The 27,299-nt window shown below is 41.6% G+C and overlaps 1 protein-coding gene across 1 annotated transcript in view; it reads right to left on the bottom strand.

Moving 5' to 3' along the window:
* Nucleotides 1-931: 931 nt before the first annotated feature.
* LOC119724665 (potassium voltage-gated channel subfamily KQT member 4-like) overlaps nt 932-27,299 on the bottom strand; it is a 38,698-nt gene continuing 12,330 nt past the window's right edge. The window contains exons 2-11 of the mRNA XM_038195821.1: nt 22,532-22,658; nt 17,738-17,913; nt 16,826-16,954; nt 11,967-12,077; nt 9,588-9,683; nt 8,582-8,676; nt 7,152-7,178; nt 4,912-5,126; nt 4,040-4,229; nt 932-3,276 (exon numbers count right to left, since the gene is read on the bottom strand). Of these exons, the coding sequence (XP_038051749.1) occupies nt 2,505-3,276; nt 4,040-4,229; nt 4,912-5,126; nt 7,152-7,178; nt 8,582-8,676; nt 9,588-9,683; nt 11,967-12,077; nt 16,826-16,954; nt 17,738-17,913; nt 22,532-22,658 (1,938 nt within the window). The 3' untranslated portion in view covers nt 932-2,504. The remainder of the gene's footprint in view (nt 3,277-4,039; nt 4,230-4,911; nt 5,127-7,151; nt 7,179-8,581; nt 8,677-9,587; nt 9,684-11,966; nt 12,078-16,825; nt 16,955-17,737; nt 17,914-22,531; nt 22,659-27,299) is intronic.

Raw genomic sequence — 27,299 nt, 5'->3', positions numbered from 1 at the left:
TGGCACCTTTTTTAAAAATCTGTATACTGTTCTTACTAGAAGAAAATTTCATTACGTCAAAATAAAAACAAAAGCACTACTGTACAATGTCATATTTTTTTGTAACAATATTAGCTTGTATGCACATTATTATCACATACTTTGTGTATATTTTAATCAGCCATTTGAGTTTTTGCTTCAAAAGCAAGAGTTGGTATTCGTGAGTTGTATTAAAGTATTTCTACAAAATCTAGCTTTACCAATAAAGGCAAATCCACCATAACTGGTTACTCAGTGTGCTCGCTTCACGTGGTAGCTAAACTCGGGAGAGACTTAGCTAGCAGGTGAAACAATTAATCAGGACAACACAAAAATGTCAGCACCGGTATATGGCAGAAATGCCTGCACACACTTGGGTAGCCATATTCTCATCAGTAGCAGGTCTGGAATTTCAGGGCATGGGTCTATTTCAGAACAGGGAGTGGAGGTAAGTTGACTTCCTTCGTTGGAAGTGCAGCCTCAAATGTACGAGTATAAATTAAACACCCTGCCAGAAACACCGGGGCAAACCCCTTCTCTTTGGGACAAGTGTTACCGGGTTCTTTAACGTGTATTACACAACACACAGGACCTATGGTTTTACATTCCATCCGAAGGATAAGGCAATAACGATTAAGTGTCTTGCTTAAGGACACAAGTGTCAAAACCAAGACTCAAACCCACACTCTGCTGATCAGAAACACCAGAGTTTTGCTAATGCCCAAGACCTTTTAAGAAGACGAAGTTTAGAAGATAAGGTGGAGATTCGTGTATGCGGATTTGAACTCTGACGGAAACATGGGCTTGTGTTCTTGGGCAAGGCCCTTTACTACAACCGCCTCTCTCCACTTAAGATCTGAGGCTGCTGCAGGGAACTAGTCGCATGGCCTGATGAACAGGGCTAATACTTGTGAAATGTGTTGTAGTCCAGCCCATCACAAGTCCTTTGACAAGTCCAGTCACAAGTCCTTTGATAAGTCCAGTCACAAGTAATGGGATGAACAACAACTTTGTAACAATTCGCTTTGAATAGCTCGTGACTTGACTTGAGACTGAAAGACTTATGACGGACTTTTGATGGACTTGCAGGGACTTGGAAGAACTTGTGAACTCGACTCGACACTGAATGTGAAGCCCTTTGAGACCTTCATATAAAGGCCAATATAAACCCAAGAACCACATTGTAAACAGTCATTTTGAAATCATTGCAGTCATTGGTCACCATGTACATTTGACGGCAATTGTCTCCTCTTTCGCAACATAATCATTCTTGTGACTCTTTCATGCATGCCAATACCGAGGAACTATCATAACAGGCAATGGAATTCCTCTACATGACGTGATGTGTTCTTGGGGTTGTTTGTATATTCTAGATGGTAAATTTGGACTGCCCTCTATCAAAAAAAGCGAGCTGCTACTCATGCAAATATGTCCATGCACTCTGTCCTTAAGACTTGCAGTTGTACCACAATTTACTACATGCTTTTATTTCTCAGGCTTTTCATTCCTCAGTTCTTCTAACTTCAAAGTTAAAACGGCGGTGCATTACTTTCTAAAAAAGCACCGACCCTGAAAACTACGTTACTCAATTGTGCTTCAGTTCTTTTGTTTTACAAAAGTCACTGAGAATAAACAGGAAAGACCATGGCAGGTTTTTTTTTTTTTTAATGTTCCAGCAGCGAAAGCACAAACAAATTTCAGTGCACAGTCCTGGAATTTAACAATTTGCTGTACGCTTACAGTGCTTGAGTTATAGAAAAAGTGGTTTCAAAACGGATTTCAATTTTGTTGTCAAGATTAGTTCCTGGGTGAACGGCGAAAGCTTCGTCAAAAAGTGTTGCAATGCACTCATCCACATTTTTTTGCAGAGGGATCAGAACCCTAAAAAGATCTTCGTATTTAATCGACGTTTCTTCAAAAACTTCCCCATTTGCTGAAGCCCCTCTCCCAACCTCTAAAAGTTGAGGTCAAAATTCTGCTTTCTGTCCAGTTTCCTTAATTGCCTTATATTTTTTTGTACCAAAGTTGTGTGGCACCAAGTCATCTTCTTCAGCTGAAATATGGCTGTCGTTTGAAATACAAAAATATATTTTCAATATACATTGTATTCATGTCACTTCTTTCTTGGCAGTATTTTGTATGATGATGACTCCATAGGCAACTTTTTTGAATCCGCTTTTTTTGAATCCAAAGCACTGCTTCCTGAAAAACAAAATTCCACTTGAGTATCTATTTCCTTGATGCGGGCTGCTGCTGTTCTAATACTGAAGACAACTGCTGGAATACACTGTCGGATTGCGGCGTTTGCTTGCTGCGTTGACTTATCAAAGACGTCTGTCGCGTTACGCTACCACCAATATACATGCCGTTTTCACGTTACTCAGCATCAAAACACGGTAAAATGCAAAATCTGGAAAAGGTTTGTAAGATTCGCTCACAGTGAGTGAGGAATCATCTGTGATGTGTCAGTCACGTAGCGTCGTCTCTCAGATTCGTGTCTCGCCTTCGCCGGGAGCTAAGCTACCCATGCTTGACTGTCGTCCGCTACTGTACGAAACTGAGTCCCCAGATTGTGGGGCGTTCACCGACTCGGCAGATCGGGCTGGCCGGATTCTAACACCCCCCGGTCGCTTCCATCTCCGACTCAATTTCTTGGGCTCCGCAGAAGTTGCGGCGGTGGATCCTTCACTGTCCTTGGTCGCCCCTTCCTCAACGGAGTCTCGCGTCTGGCTGCCGAGTCGCGTTTTCCGGCCGGACAGTACAGCGCCCCCGGGTTGCGCCTGCGCATCTGTCGGGGGGCACGTGCTGATCGTCACGTCCATCTCTTTTGTATCGTCTTCCACAAAACTGGGGTCCGACGTCTTTAATTTGTGCGTGACTACAACGCCGCCGGTAATGTCTGCCGGGGAAGTCGCCGACGAAGTGTCTGTCGATTCGTGCCGCTGGCCCGCTTCCCGCGGGCGTGGCGCGCTCGAGCTCCACACCCTTCTCCGGAAACCTTTTGGCGCGGATTCCAGTTCCGACTCGTGCGAGTCGTCTTTTTCCTCGCTGCGGCTCTCTTGCGTCTTGCCGTGCCGCTCTTCACGGTAGAGTTCAATCAGCATGTCAAGCTTGCGGTCGATCAGTGTGACCCGTCTTTCCACTTTGACGACGCGCGATAGCAGGCTGATGCTAGGATCAAAGAGTTCTAAGTCGCTGCCTCCGCGGCCCTTCACTCTTCTGTCTGGCTGCCCTGGTTTACCCAAAATATTGTCCAACCTGTCAGTAAAACATAAACATTTAGAATCAAACTAAACAATTTGCCGTTTTCTTAAAGGTAAACCTGCAACTCGCCACTCTCCAAAACAAGGCAATGAATTTCTTGTATCAAACTTGATAAAGTTTGGAAACGAAAAAGCTTCCTGGTGATCATTATCGTCAGTAAAAGCATCCATTAAAGACTGTGAAATCATTTTCAAATTATTGTAAAAAAAACCAATGAAATGTGAATGTGAAGTTATGGTATTGAGTAAATCAACTGAGGGAAAAAAATTGAAGTTCCCAACCACGGTTTCCTAACTGACAGTAATGTGGACAAGTCCATCACAAGTCCATTACAAGTCCATCAAAAGACCATCACAAGTCCATCACAAGTCCATCACAAGTTCATCTCAAGTCCATCACAAGTCCATCACAAGCCCATCACAAGTCCATCACAAGTCCATCACAGTTTATCTCAAGTCCATCACAAGTCCATCACAAGCCCATCACAAGTCCATCACAAGTCCATCACAAGTTCATCACAAGTCATCACAAGTCCTCCAGTCTCAATTCCAGTCACAAGCAATTCAAAATTGTCACAAAAAGCACGCCTTTGATACTGTTCATCTCCTTTTACTTGTGACTGGACGTGAGAAAGGACTATTGATGAGACTTGTGATTTACTTTCGATGGGACTCGTGATGGACTTGTGATAGACTTGTGATGGACTCAACCACAACATTGCTAACTGCACCCCCCAAAAAAACCCACTAAGTTTTACCTTGCTTGAAGGCTTTTAATTCTGGCCAGCATATCAGCATGGCCTGAGGAATACTGCTCGATAACGTCTTTGACATCGTACGGCCGAAACGCCTCTTTGAACTTCCGCCGGGCCACAAAATACTTAATCTTCCGGACTGCCCGGATGGCGTTCTTGTGAGCCTCTGTCAGCTTGGTCAGTCCGACAGGCTCTACTTCGGGACAGACAGGGGATAAGAAAAAGAAGTCCCAGTTTCAATATCAAAATAGAACTCTTTTCTTGTGCCACTTGGATCCATTTGTGGCTGCTATATATTCCTACATCTGGTTTTATGGAATAGTAAAAGTAAAGTCTGTCACAAGCCAATATGGCCCATCAGGCCAGCGTTTATCTCTGGCTTCCCTGGCATGAAACCACAGAGAATATGTGATGCGATCAAGCTAAATGAGTCGTTTGTCGGGAGTTTCTATGTGGAGATACAGGCCAAAATAGAGCCACTTCATCACATCACTTCATCGCATCTCTTGGTGTTGGGACTTCCATAATTTTTGAACTAAAGATGGTATCAGCATGCGGTTTTCACAGCAGTAATGCTGAGATTGTGCTCCTTTGAAATCTGTAATAATCAAAAAATTGACCAGGGTCGGCCAACGACTCATTTAGCTTGATCGCATCACATATATTTACTCTCCCCTTGATGGGATGCCAGTCCATTACAGGTTACTTTCCAGCTAATGCTGGTACTCGTTTATACTCCTGGGTGGGGAGAGGCAAGTGTGGGTGAAGTAGCTTGCCTACTGTTGGTGAAGTAGCTTGCCCAGGAGGGTGAAGCTATGTAGTGCGGGAAAAGATACGTACAGGCATGCTGACCAAACCCTCCACGACAAACCAACCTTGTGAATGCTGCGTGTGGTATCGGTGGGAGCCGCGGGACCGGATGGAGTCTTGCTCCCCGTATGCCCCCGTGCTGAGCTCCATCTTCTTGTCCTCGTCGTCGTAGATCCCGTTGGCGGCCTTCTTGACCCGGTCGCTGTTGCGGTGCAGCATGGGGCTGTTGGTGCTGCGCTTGATGGACAGCCGCGAGATCAGGTTGTTGGTGCGGAAACTACTGCACGGGAAAAGACAAGACGAAACGAGAGAGACGCGAGAGGTTGAAAATTCAAGTCTACTGAAAGCCCATCCCACCTCTCAGAGGCACATAAAGTGTGATGAAGAAAAGAAAAATTCAAATGTAGAAACAGGTTTCAACTAATCTAAGTTGGCAGGAAAGTATTAAGAAAATATAAATGAGAGACAAGATTCCAACAACTCCCTTTTGACTGCACAAAGAAGAAGCAGCACTTCCTTTAGATAGTTTGGAGCCTCTTTTTGCAATTAGCCAATGAGCCTAAAATGTCTTGATTTCTTAAGGAAACTGTGATGTATGCACGGTACTCCTTTCTTCTGGGGTATCTACAATATCTACAAGAGGCGAAATAAGTAACATTGCCAAATTCTGTCATCTACATGTAAGTTAACTCTGAGTGATTCCTGTTTGGTTTGCAGCATTGCTTATGTTTCTATCATTGTGACTTAGGCCATGATCACTGGCCACATTGTATAAATGGCTGATTGGTTTCTGACTTGCAATTTCAATATGTCTCCTGAATTTGACCACTTCTGTAGTAAGTCTATTGTGGCTTATGTGGTTTACTCGAAAGAAAAAAATCTATAGGGTTAAAAAACTTAGTCAATGCATTACAATATAATCTTCATGTGTACCACAAAAAAAGACACAGAAAACTCATATTCATGATCAGCATGAGGTGCGAATGGAAAAATCAACAGAGGGCGCTTTTATGGATACAAAAATGACTTTTCTTCTGGCCAAACAAATGGGCATCACTATCATATTAATGAATTAAAAAAATACAAAAAAAACTACCAAACATGCAGTCCTCTAATAGTTTTAAACACAGATAAAGCATGACGCTTTAACATATGATTTTGTTCTCCCTTTGAATTTATAGCTGTGCTATCGACAAGCAAGCCATGCTTACAATAAACACTGTAAATTTGACAGAGCTACATTTTGGCTAAAAAAGATTGCATGGTAAATTAACATGCTTAGCAAAAATCAAATGGAACCAATCTAAAGAAAAAGCTAATATATGCATGACATTTGGTCTGGTAACCCGTATTTGCTGAATAAGCTCTGGGCGCTTAATAATGTGGTGCTTAGCACTTTATACCAAAGGTCTCAAAGCGTTTCACAATTATTACCCCTGTTCATCAGTCCATGAGACGACTTATTTTTTTCATCACTGGCATGCAAAAAAACTTTCCTATGTTCCTAATCTAATATACATGATGGCATGTACTAGCAAAATCACAATGCTACAACTAAAGACCTGATGAAGCATTCCATTTAACACCTTTGGCGAGCAGATGATAGTTTTTCATTGTCTACATGTATGAATGTGGGTGCAGCAAACCTAAAAGCTCTTACCTGAGTTTACAATGTAGGGGCGGAACTTTGAAACACAGACTAGCATATATGAATGATTAGCGTGTGGAGTGGGTGGAGCCAACTGTGATCAGTGGGTGGAGCCAACCGTGATCAGTGGGTGGAGCCAACCGTGATCAGTGGGTGGAGCCAACCACGATCAGTGGGTGGAGCTACCTGTGGTCAGTGGGTGGAGCCAACCGTGGTCAGTGGGTGGAGCCAACCGTGGTCAGTGGGCGGAGCCAACCGTGATCAGTGGGAGGAGCTACCTGTGATCATTGGGTGGAGCCAACCGTGATCAGTGGGTGGAGCCAACTGTGATCAGTGGGTGGAGCCAACTGTGATCAGTGGGTGGAACCAACCGTGATCAGTGGGTGGAGTCAACCATGATCAGTGGGTGGAGTTGACTGTGATCAGTGGGTGGAGCCAACCGTGATCAGTGGGTGGAGCCTAATATAATGGGCGGGGTTTCAGGCATATATGTATTGGCCTCAGCTGGCACTCAGGGTCTAGTTTTTTGCATGATATGGTAATGAGATGCAGGCAGTGTAAAAAAAAAGGGGCGGGTTTCCATTAAGCAGGCGGAGTCAGCATTCAGTGGGTGTTGCCTGCAGCCTGATGAGGGCGGGGTTTGAGAAATGGTCTTACCTGTGCCTGTTGCTTCTGGCTTGCACACTGACAAACAAAAATGGCAATTGGAATGTAGATTATGATAGACTGGATTGTTGGCATGAGCATGTCAACCATGAATTATGCACGTGAAACTGACTTTTTTTTGCTAAGGACAGATCAATGTCAACTTCTGCGCAATGGATTGATTGCTAATTTGAATCTGAAGATATTAAGGCAAAAAAAAATTGAACAGTACAATGGACTTTTTGAAATGAGCATTGCAATGGAGAAAAATGGACCAATTTTATATTTCTTCTTTCAAATGTCCAACTTGGAAATGATTAATCCTTTTCTTCCTCCATTGTCTTCTGTTACAGATAATCCATCTGGTCTTCCTTGTTTGTGTTTACCCATCTTCCCCCATCTTTCATCCCTTTCCACCTCAATACTGTTCCCCCCCCCCCCCCACATCATCCCTTCACTCTCACACTCTTTTGTCCGTTCCCACTCCCTGTGACCTTTGATCCTTCCCCTTTCTGGTCCCTCCCCTGTATACACAAGACCCCTTGTGGTTTGCCATCTCCCTGTGTTTCTTTGTTCTCTCATCCACCCTCCCCTGCATCTTTCCACACCTTTCACACCTAATCCTCCTTTTGTGTTTCTTCTTTCAGCCCTGCATGTTTGTGTGCATCCCCATGTTAATGTATGTACCTCTGTCATTTCTGTTTTAGCCTCTGAAGAAGAACTTGCTAAGTTCGCAACGTCAGGCCACATTAATTTTAAGATTTATATGGAATATGCTTAACATTTAAGCAAATGCAAAATTCAGCAAGATTGATAACAAGGAAGATTTAAACTGAATTAATGCATGGCTAGCTGGCTGAATGAGTTTGCATATCAGCAAAGTCATAAAGATGCGATCATGGTGTTCAAAAATCTGGACAGAAACTGGACACTATAGTCGATTGAGTTTATAAACTGTCCACGAGTGGTTGCTTATCGCATCTCTTTATCCATGGCTCTATGGGAGTTTAATAGCGCCCTCTGTTGGCCAGTGGTTGAAGCCAGTTAGATTTTTGATACCATTTGCATGAAAGAGAAATGTCTCCCTTTTCTGACAGACAAAATGCTGGAGGAGCTTGATTTAATTGAAGTAAGAACTTTTTAAAAAAATACGGAAAATGGAATGAGAAAATGCAGAATTTGAAGAAGATGAAGCAGATTCTAATTCTTTTATGTAAAGAGCCATGGTTTGAAGGTTAAATCTGTGAAAAATGTTAGCCTGATAAAAATCACACAAAAAAAGCAATAGAAAAAAGAAACTAAACTTTCTTTTAGTTTTAGTTATCAACTAGTAAAGACAACAACTCTAGATCTGCCTTGTATGTTAGTAGAGTCACCAGCTGTTAGTGTTCCATATATGGCCCTTGAATATGAATAAAAGATCAGCTTCCGGATTTACTCACTTGTTATTGGTGGGGCTCTGTACAGGTTTTAAGTGTGGTTTCCATGTGGCCATGGAACATGAATTGGGATCTGCTGCATAACATCTCCACAGGCACTGCAAATAATACAAGTTTTCAAATTGAATATGGGATGTAAAAACCCTATGTTAACACAGGTCGAACCTCATTTTATTTTTTTTTCCTTCTTAATTTGTTGACAAAACAATATATGCTGAAATGCCCAACACTTTGCAAAAGGACTTGGACTCAAACACCAATCCAAGTCCAAAAAGTTTGCCTATTTCTTGCACATCTGTGTCAGTTGTTGCTTTAAAACTATATGTTTGATTATATTTTGGGACTTGAAGCCTTCAAAACAAATTGAGCCAAAATCTTTCTAAAATGTACCGTAAAAGTTTCAGCAATTTTGCCTCTCAATGTGGTTTTGGGGAATGATTTGTGGAGTTGTCTGTATTGATAAATGAAATTGTCATCGTAAAGGGGAAGATCTACATGCATATTTTAACAAAATTCAAAAACTATTTATAATAAATAATATCAGAGTCTTATATAGCGCATGTATCTACCAACTATTAGGTACTCAAGGCGCTGGAGATATGTCCATTATTAAAGAAAGGTAAATAAAGTTTATGAGAGACATGAGACCCATTGTGTAGCACCTTATAAGGGTTTACAAGATGCTGCAGTGCATATTGCAGCCACGGCCAGAAACACCGGGGCAAACCCCTTCTCTTAGCAATAAGTGTTACTAAGGGTTCTTTAACATGCATTAATTACACAACGCACGGGACCTATATGGCTTTACGTCCCATCCGAAGGACGAAGCAATAATGGTAAAGTGCCTTGCTCAAGAGCACAAGCACCATGTTCCCACGGTCAGGATTCGAACCCCTGTACCACGGTACACGGGTCGAACACCATAACCATTGGACCACAGCACCCCACATATTTCAACCAGTTCTCCCAGAAGAGTGTGTCAGGACAGAACCATGACACATTGACCTACCTGAATGAGCATGGCTGCTGGATGCCGCCTTCTTGCAAAATGCTTCTGCCTTTGCTGCTGCTGGACTTGCAAGGCAAAGCCAGAACCCAGGATGCCCTGGTACAAGAAATCGAGATGATCATGAGATTACACCGTACTCTTTTTAGAAGCCGGAGAAGACTGCCACTCTTAGGGATGAGATTGTCAATTTCAAAAAAGGTCTTAAAAATTGGATGACATGGGTGGCACAATGCGTAAAGCGCTTGCCTCTCACCACCGTGGCCCGGGTTCGATTCCCTGCTTTGTGAGTAGAGATATTCATTGATGGTCTGCTGTGATACGAGGGTTTTTCTCCGGGTTTTCCGGTTTTCCTCCCTCCACACTAATCAACACTTTTGATCTGGTTGTGCTCCATGGTAAAACATGGGTTGTGAGGCACCTTCACATGCCTTCGGCTCTACCAAGTTGTAGCTGCATTCTTCGAAATTCAGATTCTGCTGCGAGTAAGGATGATTATCCTCCCAAATTTATTTAAAGGTCTGAAAGATGCATTTCTTTATATACTGATGTCTTTCTCTCAGATTCAAAATGCTGAATGAAGACAAAAGTCTGAAAAATATCACGCCTGCAATATCTTAAACCACTAGAATTCAGTAGATGAACACAGCTTCACTAAATTAACTGTAGCTCTGTCTGCTTTTCAACAAAAATATTTTATTGCTTCGATCTTTTTCCGAAATGGGTGTCATTCTTTAGATGTGGAGCACAGAATTTCTGCACTTATCACAGAATGATGATCGCAAGCCCAGAACTCCAATTTTTCGCAAACTAATTAAAATGGGCCCCAAAGTACACTTAATTAACTCTGTACACTGGTATGGGTTATTGGAGTTTTTAAATTAATGGTGAGTGCACTGAACACTTATTCATGATAGAGGCGGAAGCATGCATGCTAGTGCCTAAAGGTGATCGAGACATGTGCATTCATCTCTTATTCATCAGTATGTAGGTATGCACAGCTGTGACTCTTGGCGTCGATTCATCTGCGAGGCTAATGAACCTGTCGTCCCGGCCAAGAATGGGCTTTGGAGTTTATTCTCCTAATGTATCAGGTCCGTGGCAAGCAGGCCAAAGCTGGGGTAGAGGGTGCTGTAGGTCTCTCTCAAATGACGTCATTTCCTACAGACCAGCCATGCGCATCCACATTTTGAGTGTCAACTTGCATGAAGCGCATCGGCTGCGTTGTATTTCGAACACATTTCAAGCAACAACCTAGGGCGTTTGGAACATTTTCAACACTGCGCAATGCGTGCTTGATTGCGTAAAGTACGCAGTTGCACTTCTCCTACAGAGATGGCCGTCTTTGAGAGAGACATATATCAGCAAGATGAATTTAATATAGTCTTGGGAAATTTGGCAGCGCTAGCCAGGAACTTCAGAGCGTACCTCACGCGCATGCATCAACTTGAATACAGGATGTGTAAGGTATGCTCTAAATTATCTGGGTAGCGTTGCCGAAGTTCTCAAGAGAGGATATGATCAATCTTGTCGATGGTAACCTCTACCACAGCGGCTCTACCACTCTTGTTAGAGACCAAATGTATTGGGGGAATTTGGGTAGCACAGAACATAATTTCCTTAGTGCAGTGACCGGTTCCCAGCCAAAATGTCATTTGCTCTTCATTGCCAGTGGTTGGTCCTCATCAGTTGATTTTTGGTGCAGGGCATTCTGTAAAATTGGGCCCATGGTTGTTTTATTGAGTCGGGGGGGGGGAGGGGATTGTATGAGCCTGAGGCTACATTTACAATGTACGTGTACATATAGGTCACTGAGGCAATGGCCTTAACTGTCCTGCAGCCAAGTTCACTAAATGGTGCACAATTTATGCAATCTATATGATTTACGCAATAACTTTGTTGCACAGCTGTGCAATATACCTGCGATCGATTTCACAAACTTGGTCTGGCTGTGCAATGTTTTAAATATTCAAACATCTTGGATGAGTAGTTTGATCAGCTGCACCCATCATTTTGAGAAAAAAAAGTCATGTCAGACTTCCTTCAGATGTGAACAAGAGGTTTTTCTGAAGTTTTTATTTTTTATTTGTGGCCTGGTAGTTTGGGGTGAATTCCAAACTGTATCAAGCCTAATGCCTGAAGAGGAAAAAATGAATTGCTCAAATGTTGGTGTATCCAAAGTCTACTCATTATTCTTACTAAAAGATATATCTACAGAACTACAAGGCCGATTGGTTTGAAACTGTGAATTGCTCAAATGTTGGTTTATCAAAAGTTTTCTCATTATTCTAATCATAAGACACATCTACAAATTGTGTTAAAACTCATTTTGTGTGTGTGTGAGTTTGATTGTAACGAAACTGAACAAAAATTTGAGCTCACCGCTGGAAGTGCGAAAAAAGACACCCCGAGAACAGCTAAGATGGCAGCAGACAACTTCCCTGCCCAGCTTTCCGGCGTCTTGTCGCCGTACCCTACTGTCGTTAATGTCACCTGCAGACGAAACAAAAATAGGTTTTAAATAAAATTGAAAGACTGTCTCTAGCCAATATATGGCTCACCAAGCCGGTGTTTAATCTCCTAGTTTCCTTGGCATGAAATGACTGAAAATATTTTCTATTTCCCGTGTGTGGGATGCCAGCCCATCGCATGCAGGTTACTCCCCAGCTAGTATGCCTACCTATTTATACTCCTGGGCTTAGAGAGGTGAGCAAGGTAAAGTGGCTTGCCCATAGACACAAATGGCCACAAGCTGGATTGAAACCCGGGAGGCTGATGCAATAACCATCTCAAAGCCTGCCACTCTTCCCCTTGGGGTGCTGTGGTCATAATTATGTTGTGTCCTTGGGCAAGCCACTTCACCCCAACTTGCCTCTTTCCACCCAGGAGTATAAATGGGTACCGGCATTAGCTGGGGAGTAACCTGCGATGAACCAGCATCCCATCCAGGGGGAGTAGAAATATTCCCAGTCGTTTCATGCTACTGAAACCGGAGACAAATGCCAGCCTGATGGGCCACATTGGCTCAAGACAGACTTTATTCTATTACCTACTCACTGCATACTATAAAATCTTATTTGTGATGTTCTTGGCAACCAGTTAAATTTAACTTTTCCGGTGATTCGCCCCAACAATTCTCCATAGTAAACACTTTCTAAACAATAATTGAAAAACCTGCATGCACTTTCCGTACCCTACTACCTTGGGGACAAATTCCCCATCTTAGGCTTTTAAAAATTGCACTCAGAAATTAAGCCTGAGCCAATAAAGACAAAGAAGACAAAGACGATCGAAAAACAGATCAACAACGGTAAACGGCAATTCCGATTCTCTCTTGGGCTCAGAGAAGCCGTCTGGTCATCTAAATGCTAAAAAACCTGCAAATGCCAGGATAATGGGGAATTCACACCGATTGAAAAAAAAACAGGACAAGATATGTAACTGGGTCATTTGTGTCATTTGCTGTTTTGTTTATGGGTAAACCAATTTCTCGGTTCTATCCCTTCACATTAGGGATGGGTGTATTATTCAGAGTTGGTAAATGGCGTGATTCTCGATACAGAAAAGTGCTGGTGGTGCCGAAAATCCTGCCGTGCATCATGGGAGAAAGTCGACATCCATCTCAGAAATTTACCAAATGCATTCGCTTGTCCATCTGTTTTTCCTATTTTGAACATTCAGTCATAATTTTTTTTTTTTTACACAGGAAGGGGAAATACTGCAAAGGGCAATGCCACCGGAACGATCATTGATCACACCTGAAGAGAAATGAGATTGTCATCGGGGAAAAAAAAATAGCCCAAGGGGTCTCAATCTCCGGCAAAACTCCATCGCCATGCCAACTGTTGCTAGGCTCTAGCATGATTAATGTGACGAGACAAAAGGTACCTAGTTGAAGTTTTCTCGTTTTCTGTTATGGCACAAATTTATAATAGGTTCTGGGATCTTTATGGACATCAAATATTAATTTTCCCATATTAACATTCCTTATTATTTATTTATAGTTTTGCATCACCTCTAAAAAAAATATAACCGTATAATTTCAAATAAAGGTCCTGCACCCAGGGCATGCATATATTCATTATTTTCCAAAGTTCTGTATTTTATCGGGTCGTTTCATCGCCCACACATACATGTAGGTGTAAAAGTGCGATGACCCAGACCGTTTTCATTAACACGGCAACAGTGGGTTGCAAGGGTTGGCTGAAAACCAAGGGAATGTTCGTGCGCGGACTGAGCGGCTTGTGAACATTCCGTGAACACTGAGAAGTGGCTTCTCTCCATTATTTTATAAGGAGCTGGATTTAAAGGGAAAATACAACATTTGCAAACATCAAAAAATAAAACTACCAAATCATTTTGAAATACCTTGCTGGACTGTTAGTGAATGACAGTGTAAAGCATCCTGTAAAATCATGGCACCTGGTATACTGTCATTTTCAAGATAAGTGGTATTTTTGTATAAATTTCCAACGCTGATCGGCCGACCAGCGATGGAAAAAACTGGGTTTTTTTCAAATACTGGCCCCAATTGACCATCGCACTTGTTTGCAATCGATAACACACCTATGAACGGGTACAAGCCAGCTAGACTGGTTCCCTGACCTTACAATTCCCCAATGTATGTAAACTGCTCTGTTTCTTCTTAAATGGAGCCAGGGAACCAGACTACAGGAAAATGATTGTTTTTCTTGGTTTTTATAGCATTTTTGAACCCAAAACCTCAAAAAGTCAGTGTAACTATATTTGCTATATATTTCCAACCCCCCAATTCCATCCATTTCTGAAAATTACAGCAAAAGCAAATGATGTATATTCCCTTTAAGAAATAATTGATAGTGTACTCCTTAACAAGTTTGTAATTTGTAAGGATCGACATGTACACGTATCAGCATTAATGTCAACTTGGCAACCTGGTGTCTACTGATGTAAGTGTCGGTTAATACTTCACGTGAATGCCGATACAATATGACGCCAGGAAATATAAGCTGTGAAATTCGTCAAGTGTGTGATTTTTTGCAGTGTGGATACTTACTGTAAGGTCATAAATTCACGTTCACTGTTGCGCGCCAATTAAGTAGTACGGCAGATAGGTGCTGGGATTGTGCCTTTGATGATACAAGCATGGCATTTGGCACATAGTAAGAGTATGTCATGAGAAACGTATTTGGCTATAGGGCCGTCGTAGCGTTGTCCTTTTAACAAAATATAGGTAGAATAACAAGCAATGGCAGCCAAAGGACAAATCTGCGATGGCCCTATAGCCAGACATCTTTCTCATGACATACTCTGACTGTGTGCCAAATGCCATGCTTGTATCATCAAAGGCACAATTCCCCCAAATATCTCCCCTATCTGCCCCAATAAATAATGGATGACGGCCTTAACACAGGCCAGTTTCAAACATACCATTCACATTTTAATTGTAATTTTTTTATTCAGTTCAATAAAAAAGTATATGCGCGATTACAACCAATCTACAGATGTAATTTGATATATTAAACTTTTTGGGGGGAGGGGAGGGGTGGGGTAGGGGAGGGGTAGGGGAGGGGTAGGGTGGTGGTGGATGTCGGGCACAGCACATTTCACGGAAGCAGGGATTCAGTAAGTCGGGGGGGGGGGGCAAAATACAATTTTCTAAAAGTGGGTAGGGGTCCAATTTGCATGTATGTCTCCCTCTCCGCTACCACTTTCCACTACCCCAAAAATCTGACCATCAATATGTGAGCACAAGCGTTTTGACAATTGGGTTATTGAACTACTTAGCCAAAACAACCACATCCCAAGTGCGTACTTCATATGGATTGAACCACTTCACATTAAGCCCAACAGAAGACTTACGGCCCACGTCGCTATCCATCTTAATACAGTTTCATCATCCACTAGGAACATTCACACATATATCACATTTTTGTGTCTACGAGTGTGGTGATAAACCTTTCTGAACCTCTCTCGACCGAAAAACACATCCATCAATTTTCAAGCTCTTTTCGACCGTTTCGTTACATCCCCATCAATTTTTCGCTCTGTTTCTTTCGATTATTCCCCAGTGCCATTAACACCATATTTCTTGCATCCCTACCATTTTTTTTTTTGCCCATCTACCTTTTTTCAATTTACGATTTTTCTCAGGTTGTTTTTAGTGTTAGGGTTTTTTTTTCTCGTTTCTATCTTTGATGAAAGGTTGGGGTGAAATAAGTACGACCCCAATTCCAGTAACTGAATTGGAAACTCGTTGCTTTGTTCCCTTGGGGTGGTTCTCTTGTCGAGTGCACCAGCGGCAGTCTTTTTATCAGAGGATGGATGAGGGATGAGATTGCAAAGTGGTGGGAAAAACACGAGGAGGAATTTACGGAATGGAAGTAACAGAAAAAGTGTGAAAAAAAATGGGGGAGAAAAACCAATGCAAGACAGCAGGATGGGTATCAAGATGGAATTTTGCCCTACACTGAAGCGATTTTTTTAAAAGTACCATACAAGTGCTCCGTGCTGAAAACTTATAAGAAAAAGAATTCACAAGATTTCTTGGTTGGGACTCGAACCCACGACCTCCTGCTTACTAGTGCAGATGTCTAACTAGTCACCGAGCTGGTGAATAGCCTGAATTATAAAACCACTAGTACTAACTAGACAGCTGGACAAAATCCTACATGTTAAATGCTGGGCTTGTGCTTTTTATTACCAAACTATAGTCCAGTGGTTAAATGGTTTTTCACAATTTAAACACCAGATGCTATATTTGAAGTCCCACTTCACAGGGTCCAACATTCATCTTCTATGTCCTAATGCTCATTGGCTTTTCTGCAAAGTTACGGAAAAGCCTTTGTTTTTGTTCTAATTTTTTGTCTTTCTTCTTCCTTTTTATTCTTTCCCAAATCCCATAGACTTTGTGCATGATTTTTCTCCCAGCCACTTTGGGCATTCAATTTTGTCATACATCATTCAAAGTTAGCATATATGCATAGTCCCCATAGTAAAGCTGTGTCCCGAAGAGTGACGATATGATGACGTCATCATGTCATATGACATCATCTTAAAGGTGCATTTTTTTCAGTGGCCTAAATCTACAGAACTACAAGGCCAATTAATTAGGTTGAAACTGTGTATGTGCACATACCGGGATGCGTTACAGATGAAACTTGAGGTGACGTCATGATGACCTCATCATTTGATTTTATACGGATTTTTGACATAGCGGGGTGCACCAGAGCGGCGACGTGGGGAGTAGAGGGGTCACTTACCAAACCATACCACAATGCGTCCGGTAGCGTCGCGTAGTCTCTAGGGTTATTCTCATGCTCCAGTGTGTATACAAGGAATGATATGGATATAAGAGCTAAGAAACCAATGTACCATGTCGTAAGTAGCTCCTGCATCCAAAATAAAAATACACAGAGAGAAAAAAAACACTAATTATTTACATTAGCATCAATGTGAACAAGTGGTGCTACTTTAAGTTCACATTCAATTCAGGCAATTCACAATGCAGTGCGCCACCAAGAGTTTGCCACGGAGAGTTCATTTTTCCCAGTGCATTGTGGGAGATGGCTGACAAATTCGCAGCGCGGGACATTTGACATTGTTTTTTTTTTTTTTCGGTCAGTAGTTTCGTAAGCGTATGATTCGAGTATATGTTTGCCTTTTTTTTTCTTTCTATCAATATGGTGTTTTTTGCAAGGCAGCAGAACGCTATGCTCCAATTTATGATTAATTAGCTCAAGTTGTCTACTGACACTCATTCAAATGGGCTATGAGTTGACAACCGTTAACTTGAAAAATGGACTCTCCATGGCAAACTCTTGGTGGCGCACTGCATCTGTGAATTGCCCTAATTGCATTTGAAAAGACATCTAATAAAACCTACACACAACATTTCTATCGCATCTGTAAGTAAATGCTGCGCGCATAGAATATTTCAACCAAATCCGACTCGTACTGTACGCAACTAAATCATCGGTTGCGCGCTTACGTACGTGTATGTATGTGCGTGATTTAAAGCCACATGACATTCGCTCATTGCGTAGCATATCGTCACATGCCGCTTGACGCAGCCTGTTTTGCTCACACAATTCGCAACGTAAAAGCAGTAAATTTTGTGTCTAGGTTTTATTTATATGTCGATGCATCAACGCCCAAATGCAAAGCGTTTCTACCTGTCTGTGCGCCCACACGACAGAGCCCAGCAGCTTCCAGGTGCTGCCCCGCCTGTCCAGCCTCACCATGCGCAGGATCTGCAGGAAGCGAAGGCCTCGGAAGGCCGGCTCCATAAACTTTGCATTCTTGGTGCCCACGGCAATGATCAATACTGAGGCAAACACTACCACGATATCTGGGGAAAATCAAGACGAGATTCATATGAAATATTTCACAAAGGCCAATATTGATTTTGCTGGGGATTTTTTTTTGGGGGGGGGGAGGGAGGAATTCAAGTCATCACAAGTCCGTAAAAAAAAACGAGAAAAGATTGTTGAATATTAACCTGACTTGGTGGGAGTGGTAATGGGCTCCGTGCGCCAACAGAAGAGGGCGCCCTTTTACCTAGCAACGACGTCCCATGTGCGGGACACATACATTTTGCTGGTTGACGCACGCACCGTTCCTTGTGTGTGACGCACGTACACCAGGGGATTTGTACAATGTACACATAGTGGCCGCGCTTCGCGGCAAAAAATAGCAGTCAGGCAAGATGGCGTCGTTCGGTCACCCCCAACTGTACTTTCTTTGCCGGTGAAGGGGTACTTGTGAACGGAGTGGATTGCCCCTTTGCCTTTATTTTCCGAGAAATAAATATTAGCTAGAATGAAGAAATTGATACGAACCATATTTAAACATTGTACAGGCATATTAGCCTTTTTGTTGAAATAATGACACTTTACATTGATATAAGGTTGAGGAAAAAAACAAAAACAAAAACAATGAAAAGGGTTTTGAACTTGCGACCACTCGATGACGTACACACACTCTATTGGTGCCCTACGTTTATAGTGAGTTTATCCAGCTCTATGTTGGTCATTTCAAATGTTGTCAGCATCTTTGAGGGTTCATGTGATCCTAAAAAGATCTTTGGAGATTTCAAAGACATAAAGTTATGACCCAGACACAAAACTTGTGAGGTGTCTCAATTTTGCAGCAATATGTAACATTCTTCGTAGTCCTAACAAAAATAGTGATTTTTCAGATAACATTTTTAAAAAAATCTGCAGTTGTTTGTTCTAAATAATGTAGCCTCTTATTTCTTGTTCACAAAACTTGACACCGAATTTAGTGAGCCTCTCCTAGATACTAGAGTTTATAAGTCAATAAAAAAAGGCCAGTAAGCAAGAATTGTTGGCTTATGCTTTTATTGCTTACAGGCAAAAATTTCTGACTGCCAGTTAAACAAGCTTCTCCTCCAAACCTATTGAATTTGACCGTGTTTCTCCGGGGCAACTCAAAAGCACTTTAAGAGCCTCTGAAATGAATTTACATGAAAAATATTTCCAAGAGGGAAAAAAAAAATGCCTCACCGAAACGAAAACAACAAAAAAATTGACAAGGGACGGGAATGAAAGAGGTTTCTCGGCTCTCGTCCAATATGAACCCTGGGGCCGACTTGCAACTCAATCAGCCATGCAGAAGATGCAATAGGCCACTGGGAACCAAACCAGAAGGGGACTAACTTTGTTAAGATGAGGCGAAGAGGAACACAAAAAAAGAAGAAGAAGAAGAAAAAAACTAGAGATGATGCGGGAAGTAGAATTCCAGGGTGCCACTCAGATACTCTGCGCCGTTGTGCCCTGCGGGGGGTAGGCACTGGAAACTCGATCACGAAAACCCGAGATGTCGTTTACCTAAATCGATGCTATACCTTTACATGCAGGACTATAGTGTTCCACACGACAGACGTGTATTTGCGTGAAGGTTTCTTCAGTTCGGAAAAACACCTGTTTATTTTTTAAAATAGTAACTATTTAAAAGACGAGTGATGGAAAACGTGGAATGAGGAGGGAGTCTGGGATGTGGATAAATTGGATTTTAAAGCTTGAAAAGGAGCGGGAAATAAGGCTGATGAGTTATTTTCGCGTGACAGAGTTTCTTCTGATGGGTGTGGGTTTAAAAACGGACAGGGCAAGCTTAAGGTTGAACGGCGGTTGGAGAGGTGCCATCGTGGCTCCGCAGTGTCCTATTTGGGGACAGGAACTCAATTGAGCATAACTAATACGCCACCCACCCGATCGATTGTCTGTTTCAGACCGGGAGCCTATCTTGGCATTCCGTCAAGTCGAGGAATTTTGCGCGACTGAAACAACTCTTTCAGGCCGGTTTATTTTAAGAAACTTGCGCGAAATGCAAGATCGTACCACCGTTTCCGACCGGGAGCCTATTTTGGCATTTTATCAAGTCGAGGAATTTCCCGTGACTTAAAAAAAAAATCTTTCTGGCCGGTTTATTTTAAGAAATGAAATGCTAGACTGTGCCACAAGCGGAATAAAAATAAAAAATACTGCGTCACTCAAGGAGTGTTTCCCCAGGCTAATGGGTTTAAGGGTTAAGTCCCTTACATGCGGTGAGTGACTGGAGTTGAGACTACACTTATCCCACAAAAATAACCTCAATCATGGCGGCTGGAATATCAGAGAAAATGTTTGGACAACGGCTTCCCGAATTGGGAAGCATCAAGTGATGTGTTGGGAGGAGTGCAATAACAAGCCGTTTTTCAAATTAAGCTGAGAATGTATGTCAATATGATTTTTGAACAAACAGTGGAAGTTTGGACGGACAATCTAGCTCCAAGATTTTTACAAATTGATGCATATTTTGGCACCTAGGGCTTCAGAGAAAAGGAACACGTGAACAGCATTCTCCTGTTTTTTTTAAGTGTATTTATTTAAGCTAGTTAACAGACAGGACGTTTGCAGCTACGGTAGCCTTCCACTCATCTACATTGGACTAGAAATGGGTTTTAGTGAGTTAAAACCAACAATGTGTAGACATTTGTGTGGACAATTCTCAGAAATTTTCAGAACTGGATAGATTTGGGGATTAGTATAGCATTATTGTTACACTGGATGCTGGAAAAACCAAGAAAAAAGTAAGTTCTTGTGGCCTGATTCCCTGACCCTCCTCCAGACAAAACGGAACAATTTATAGACATCAGGGAATTGTCAAGTCAGGGAACCAGACTAGCTGGTTTGTACCCGTTCACAGATGTGTAACCGATTGCAAACAAAATGTGGACTAACTAAATTTGGTAAATTGGGGGCAGTATTTGAAACAAGGTTACTTTATGGTTGGCCAACCATTGTTGGAAATTGATACAAAAATTCCACTTTTCTTGGAAATGACAGCACACCAGGTGCCATGATTTCACAAAATGCTTGAGACTATTATTCACTTACAGTCAAGTAAGGTATTTCATAATAATTTGGTTGTTTTGTTTTTTGATATTTGCAAATGTTGTATATTGCCTTTAACTGAATAAGACAAACAACACAGCGAGTGAAACTTGTGAAATCAGTGACACATTTTCAATACATAAATAATAATGCCCACTTTAGAGAAAAAGTAAATTGAAAGTCTTGTTTTGCTAATAAAGTTTGAATCATTCATTTTCACATCACTGACTGAGTTATCTGGGCTTCTAATCTGCACATGCCACAAACGGTTCAGGAATCTGATCCAGGAAAGATCCCCCCTTTCATAAAATCTTAATTATCTAAGCATTTGTGATTTTTCAGCTGTGCAATAACACCCGGCCGGCAGCAGATAAAGCCCTGTCATGCCGAATCGCTCAAATGAGGGACGATTCTGCAAACGAACGCGACAGCCTGACAATGATGGCCAGCGCGGCAGATTGTCCTACGCACACGTTCCGCGCGAGATGTAAATACGTCCCCCTTTTTTTTTTATAGTACCAAAGCAGGGAAGGAAAAAACACTGAGCACGTGCAGTACCTCATTATATGCGCTCGCTCGTGCGGCGTTTCACAACAAGACAAGCTGTCGCGGTTTTGAATCAAAAATTTGAAGTGTTCCTTTTGAGGTGATTGCTACGTGCAGGTGAGAAAAAAAAATAAATTAGCAAATACTGGAAATGACGGGGGAATCGCCTGGCATATTGACAGGGACGACCGGGCAAACACGCCGGCTACTCCTACAAATTGATTCACTTCCTAATGGAAAACATGCAATCAGTTTTATTTTGTTTTTTTGTTTGCCTTGTCTTGAAGTGGAGAGAATCCAATTGGAGCCAGCCATCATATTTGTTGGGATTTACTAGTGAATGACGCATAGTGGATCTTGCAGTAAATTGATTGATTTAAAAGGGGGATTTTGCAGTTAAAGGGAGCGATGTGGCTTTTCAATACGTAGTTTTCCCGGATGTTTTCCCCCATGTTTCGGAAGTGGATGTTTGCCAGATCAAACTTTTTTTTTTGACATTGTCCTTCTGAAGCTTAGACTCTTTGGAAGTCTGTTTTGTCATGTTAGATACCTCCAGGGCAAACCTTCTCAATGGTGTTTTTGCTTGTGAAACTGAAAATATGAAATTCAGCTCTTTTATTTAAAAATTGCCAATGTGTTCACTTCTCATCATAGATTTTTTTAATCAACGCTACACTATAAGGTGTAACTATTTTAACCACTTCGCGCCAGGCTTATTTTTGCAGACAATTCCTAAATTTTCAAAAGGCAAACTTTCCCAGCCAACTTCTGATACACAGCCAAACGCCACAAACACTGATTCGCAAGAGTGATCTCAACAGTATTTATACTGACTTCGATTGAATTTTGTAGTCAAGAACAATTCTCTTGATGACCCATATCCAATCCCTTCAGAAGCAAATGATCCTATATGCTCACAAAGAGGAACCATTGCCCATTTGGCAGCCTTTGATTGAATTTTCGTGGTCAAGAATGTTCCACATGATGACCCATATCCCATCCCTTCCAAACATCCCTCACACTTACCTAAAATACATAGAGGTCGTCTTATAAAGCGAAGTCTCCCATAATGCCCCTGGTATCGACTCCTGCAGCCGGCCGACCATATTCTTAAGATGCACTCAATAGTAAGAGTTAACACAATTACCAATTCCTGCAAGAAGAGAAAAAATAAAAGTTTCAATTAATTTTTTTACCAAAGATTCCTCGAAACTCTAAAGGCCGGTTCATAATTCATGCGAAGCGAATGCAAAGCAAGTTTGACCCTGTGTAACATTCCGATTTTAGAACTGAAGACATCATTTCCAAAAAATGCGATATATACATATTAAAAAGTAAAAAAGTTGTACAGTTATGAAAACTAATAGAGCATACAATAGTATAAGAGCAGTTTCTAAGGCCAAAAAAAAAGTCTCCAGTTTCTGGAATGGAGCTTGCCCAAAAAGTGGTGCGGTGACGCGGCTTTTTTTTTTTTTACCTTATTTTTTTTGCCTCAAATGTCGGCTGATGACTGCAAATGGTGCCCGACTAAACTTAGTGCAAATATATGGGAGTCCAGAGAGGCCACATAAAGCTTATTCTCGATCATAGCCCCATCCAAAAACATGTTAAAATTGTGCAGCAGCAGGATTCCAGTCAAACCAGTGAGTTTGGCGGTTTTGAGACATCATCTTTCATTGAAAAAAACTTGTTTCATTTTTCCGACGCGCATGGCTACGGCGACGCGCGCGCATACCAGAAACCGGAGACTTTTTTTTTTGGCCTAAACTACATATTTTGTTTCTGTATTCTATTTTCATTTGTAGTTCACAACATAACGGCCGCCAAAACCTTGAACAACCAGGAGAGGGCAGGATTCTAAAATGTTACCAAATGGCAATTATTGCATTTTGGAAACACGCCCTCCAAAATGTTCAACATTTTAACATAAACTCAACAAACTAACTTAAAAGGCTTTGACAAAAAAAGTAAATAACCGTTATGACACAGTTAAAGTACCGATATAAACTAGAAACATCCATCATCGAGTCGCATTACAGACGGACTCTAGTTATATCTCCTCCTTGTCATCACTGGCTGGCGAGGGCTAAATCTAGGACAGGCCAGGCCAGTAAACAGTATGTCTGATACCGTTGCCTGATGCAGAGGGGAATACGTACGGATCAGGGAAGACATCTAGAATTATGTACGTCATAGGAACATGAATTATATACACGGGCAATTCCGTAAATATCAACGCACATGTACGTCCGACCACATGATGGACATGTACAAGTTCGTTTAAAGGCGGTGGTCCCTTACTTTGGTCTGTAATTGTTTTCTACTCATTAGATGTCATATATTACTTTTCCAGCAGTAGGTCTTTAAAGTGTCTGACATGTCGTCCAGATTAACGGATTGCCCATATCCTAAACAGTGACGTAACTAGGGCCAAACTTCGGGAGGGGGGTGTCTGGGTAAATGTTTTGTTTCAACAGTGCGACATCATTTTTTTTCATTTCAAGATTTCAAAAGGGGGCATTAACCATCCTGCTGTCTGTTAGCTATTTCAACGGAGTCGTCAATAGTCCTGCCATTATAACTGAATTTCCTTGACTATGCACTTTGGGAATTTTCTTCACTCGCGGAACTGATTTTTCTTCGGAACTCAATTGATTATCCCATTGGATAAGTTCCCCCATCTTTCAGTTTTTCAATGCTGCTATTAAACCTGAGGCCTGTCCATTCTCGTTTTTTATGACAAGGATTATTTTCCCCATTTTTAAGTTGTTCTGGAAAGCTCTTTTTAACAAAGCAATTTCAATTTTGGGTTTTAAGGGATAGATCAATGTACATGTATAGAATTGCCTTTGATTTCCTGTGGGGCTGGAGCTTGGGAGTCGAGACACAGTGGTCTTGGGAGCATTGCCCCTTGTGAAGGCAACATTCATGTAGACACAATAACATCAGTTGGAAATTCCTCTACTTGCGGCGAGCCAGTATGCCGGCTCCGAATGAGGCCCACTAGAGTCGACAGGCCACTTGATTTAATTTCATCTAACGTAGGCAAGTATTTCTGTATACTTCAAGAGTTAACGGCACCTCCTAGCTTACGGGATGCCTCTTATTGCCTTGCCACAGTTCTGGGCAGACCAATTACAATGGGGGTATGCAAACGTGAATGGGGTACTCTATCAAGCAGAATTTCTTCCCTAAAATTAAGATTGTGTTTGAGACACGCTTGCAGAACTACAGCTATGGGGGTTTTCGAAGCCTTTGCTCAGCTTCGGCTTTGCCTCCGACTTCTGAATCACTGAGAGGCAAACTAAACAAAAATATTCTAACGTTTGGCTTCATGTCAACTGATTGAATGTTCCTGAAGCATAACAGGCACCAAAATGTAGCTGGAGTTCCAGAAGTTTTGGGCCTTAAATCTCCTTAAGCCGAAGACAAAGCCAAAGCCGGTCTTTCGAAAACGCTCTATGTTTATTGTCAGCATGTTCCCATTAACAGTGTCACCGATTTGACAAATCTGTCCACTCAGCAGCAAAAGCAAGTTTTAAGAGAGCAAAAAAAAATCATGTTTCAAATGAAAAAATGCACAACTAGAAATGTGTTTGTCATGTGGACAAACCATCTGTTTCGGCTCTTTGTAAATACTTTGTGTCTTGTTTGACAATGTATGCATGTTCACACTTTCAACCCAATTGGCTTTCTGTTTCAATATTAGGGTTCAAAGAATCACCTTTAATGTGATGTAACATGACACCCAATGATGTCATCATGACGTCACATCAATTTTTGTCTATAACACATCTCTGTTTATGTGCATATCAAGTATCAACCAGATTGAACCCATAGTTGTACAGGGCTTCAAAATATGCACCTTTAATGTGATGTAACATGACACCCAATGATGTCATCATGACGTCACATAAATTTTTGTCTATAACACATCCCTGTTTATGTGCATATCAAGTATCAACCGAATTGAACCCAAAGTTGTGTAGATAAGGCTTCAAAATATGCACCTTTAATGTAATGCAGCATGACACCTGATGATGCCATCATGATGTCACATCAATTTTTGTCTAGAACACATCCCTGTTAATGTACATACCAAGTATCAACCCAATTGAGCCCATAGTTGTGTAGATACCTAGGGCTTCAAAATATGCACCTTTAATGTGATGTAGCCAGACACCCAATGTCATCATGACGTCACATCAATTTTCATCTATTACACATCCCTGTTTATGCGCATACCAATTAGTATCAACCCAGTTGAACCAATAGTTGTGTAGATAAGGCTTCAAAATATGCACCTTTAATGTGATGTAACATGACACCTGATGAAGTCATCATGACGTCACATCAATTTTCGTCTAGAACACATCCCTGTCTATGTACATACCAAGTATCAACCCAAAGCAAATGATCATATAGATGACCTTCAAGGGTAAGAACTGGATCGCATACTTCTAAAATTTGAAAGCAGACACGATTTTCTGCTTGATTGATACGTTTGTGGTCAAGAAGAGTAATAATTTTTTGTTTTCGTGTACATGTTTCATCTCATTGTCAAATATCGTTTTTCTTTCATCTATCACGCAGGACGCAAACTGCAAAGCACATCTCTTTCATCACGTCAAATCTTCCAAGAACAACAACCCTGCGAGTATTTTCCCCAGCAATACCTTCTCTTCTTTTCCCCCTTTCTGTGATCTTTTCCTGCCCGAGGCTACACAGTACAGATACAGAGATTTCCCACCGGACGTAAGCGCTAAATTGGAGTAGTCAGTCAATGCTCTAGATTCACCAACCGAACAGTACCCAAAAAAAAAAGGATAATAATAAAAGCAATACGAACCTAATACAATAACTTTTCCGGTCGCAGAGTTTTGACAAATGACCGTATTTTCCACTGCCATTTGGATGGCTAAGCTAAAGATAACAATCACATTAGTAGACATACATGGACGGTCTACATAGTAGCAACATGTGTTTGCCGTTTAATAAATGGTTTACTCCGGGGGTTTTCCGATGAGGATTGCAATGGTGATTAAATTTCATTTGACGACAATCCGGTAAAAGAGGATGCAATTATGACGAGATTTATTGGGGAATTCTTTGCGGCTGGGGAAATTGGGCACAAAAGGGTGATTAATTGTAACAATTATTTTCCCGCAGAATGAGAGGAATGGCTCCTTTTAAAGTCATAGATCATTTGCAGCTATCTAAAGTAGTAACTGACCAAATTATTGTTGAAAAGCATGCTTGGTTTAAAGATAGTAATGGCACTAAACTCCCTGTGAAATTATTCTTTCTGGCGTGCTGTCATTTTGAAGAAAACAACAAAAGAACGTCCAAAGATGCGTCAAGTGATGCATTTTTGGAAATTTCCGTTTGTTTGTTTGTAATTCGGCAAATCAATGAAAGCGTCAAATATCAGCCACTATGCTTCCTATTCTTTGTATTATTTTAATAAGCTCTTTGTCAGCTTTCAAAAGTGCAGGCACATACAAATCCCGGTTGGGCGGCTAGTTTAGGCTGGTGCACGTTAATTTGATCAGCACTACCGCTCGGCGAGTAACTTGATTACTCAAGTACTTGCAAGTAGTTTATGCTACCCGTTGTTCTACTCATGGTAATCATCTACTCGGGTACTCATCCTGGTGGGAGTAGAAGGAGGTACTCGTGAGTAGCAATTTAGGGTTTAGGGTTCACGGCTTAATACGTCCCCTGCAAACAGGGAATCACTCCCTCCACCTCTCTCTCCCTAGGATTCCATTAGACAAAACAAAAAAATCAAGTA

This window comes from Patiria miniata, unplaced genomic scaffold (assembly GCF_015706575.1).
Source record: "Patiria miniata isolate m_02_andy unplaced genomic scaffold, ASM1570657v1 HiC_scaffold_18, whole genome shotgun sequence".
NCBI classification, from domain to species: domain Eukaryota; kingdom Metazoa; phylum Echinodermata; class Asteroidea; order Valvatida; family Asterinidae; genus Patiria; species Patiria miniata.
This window is presented reverse-complemented; position numbering and strand designations above follow the sequence as displayed.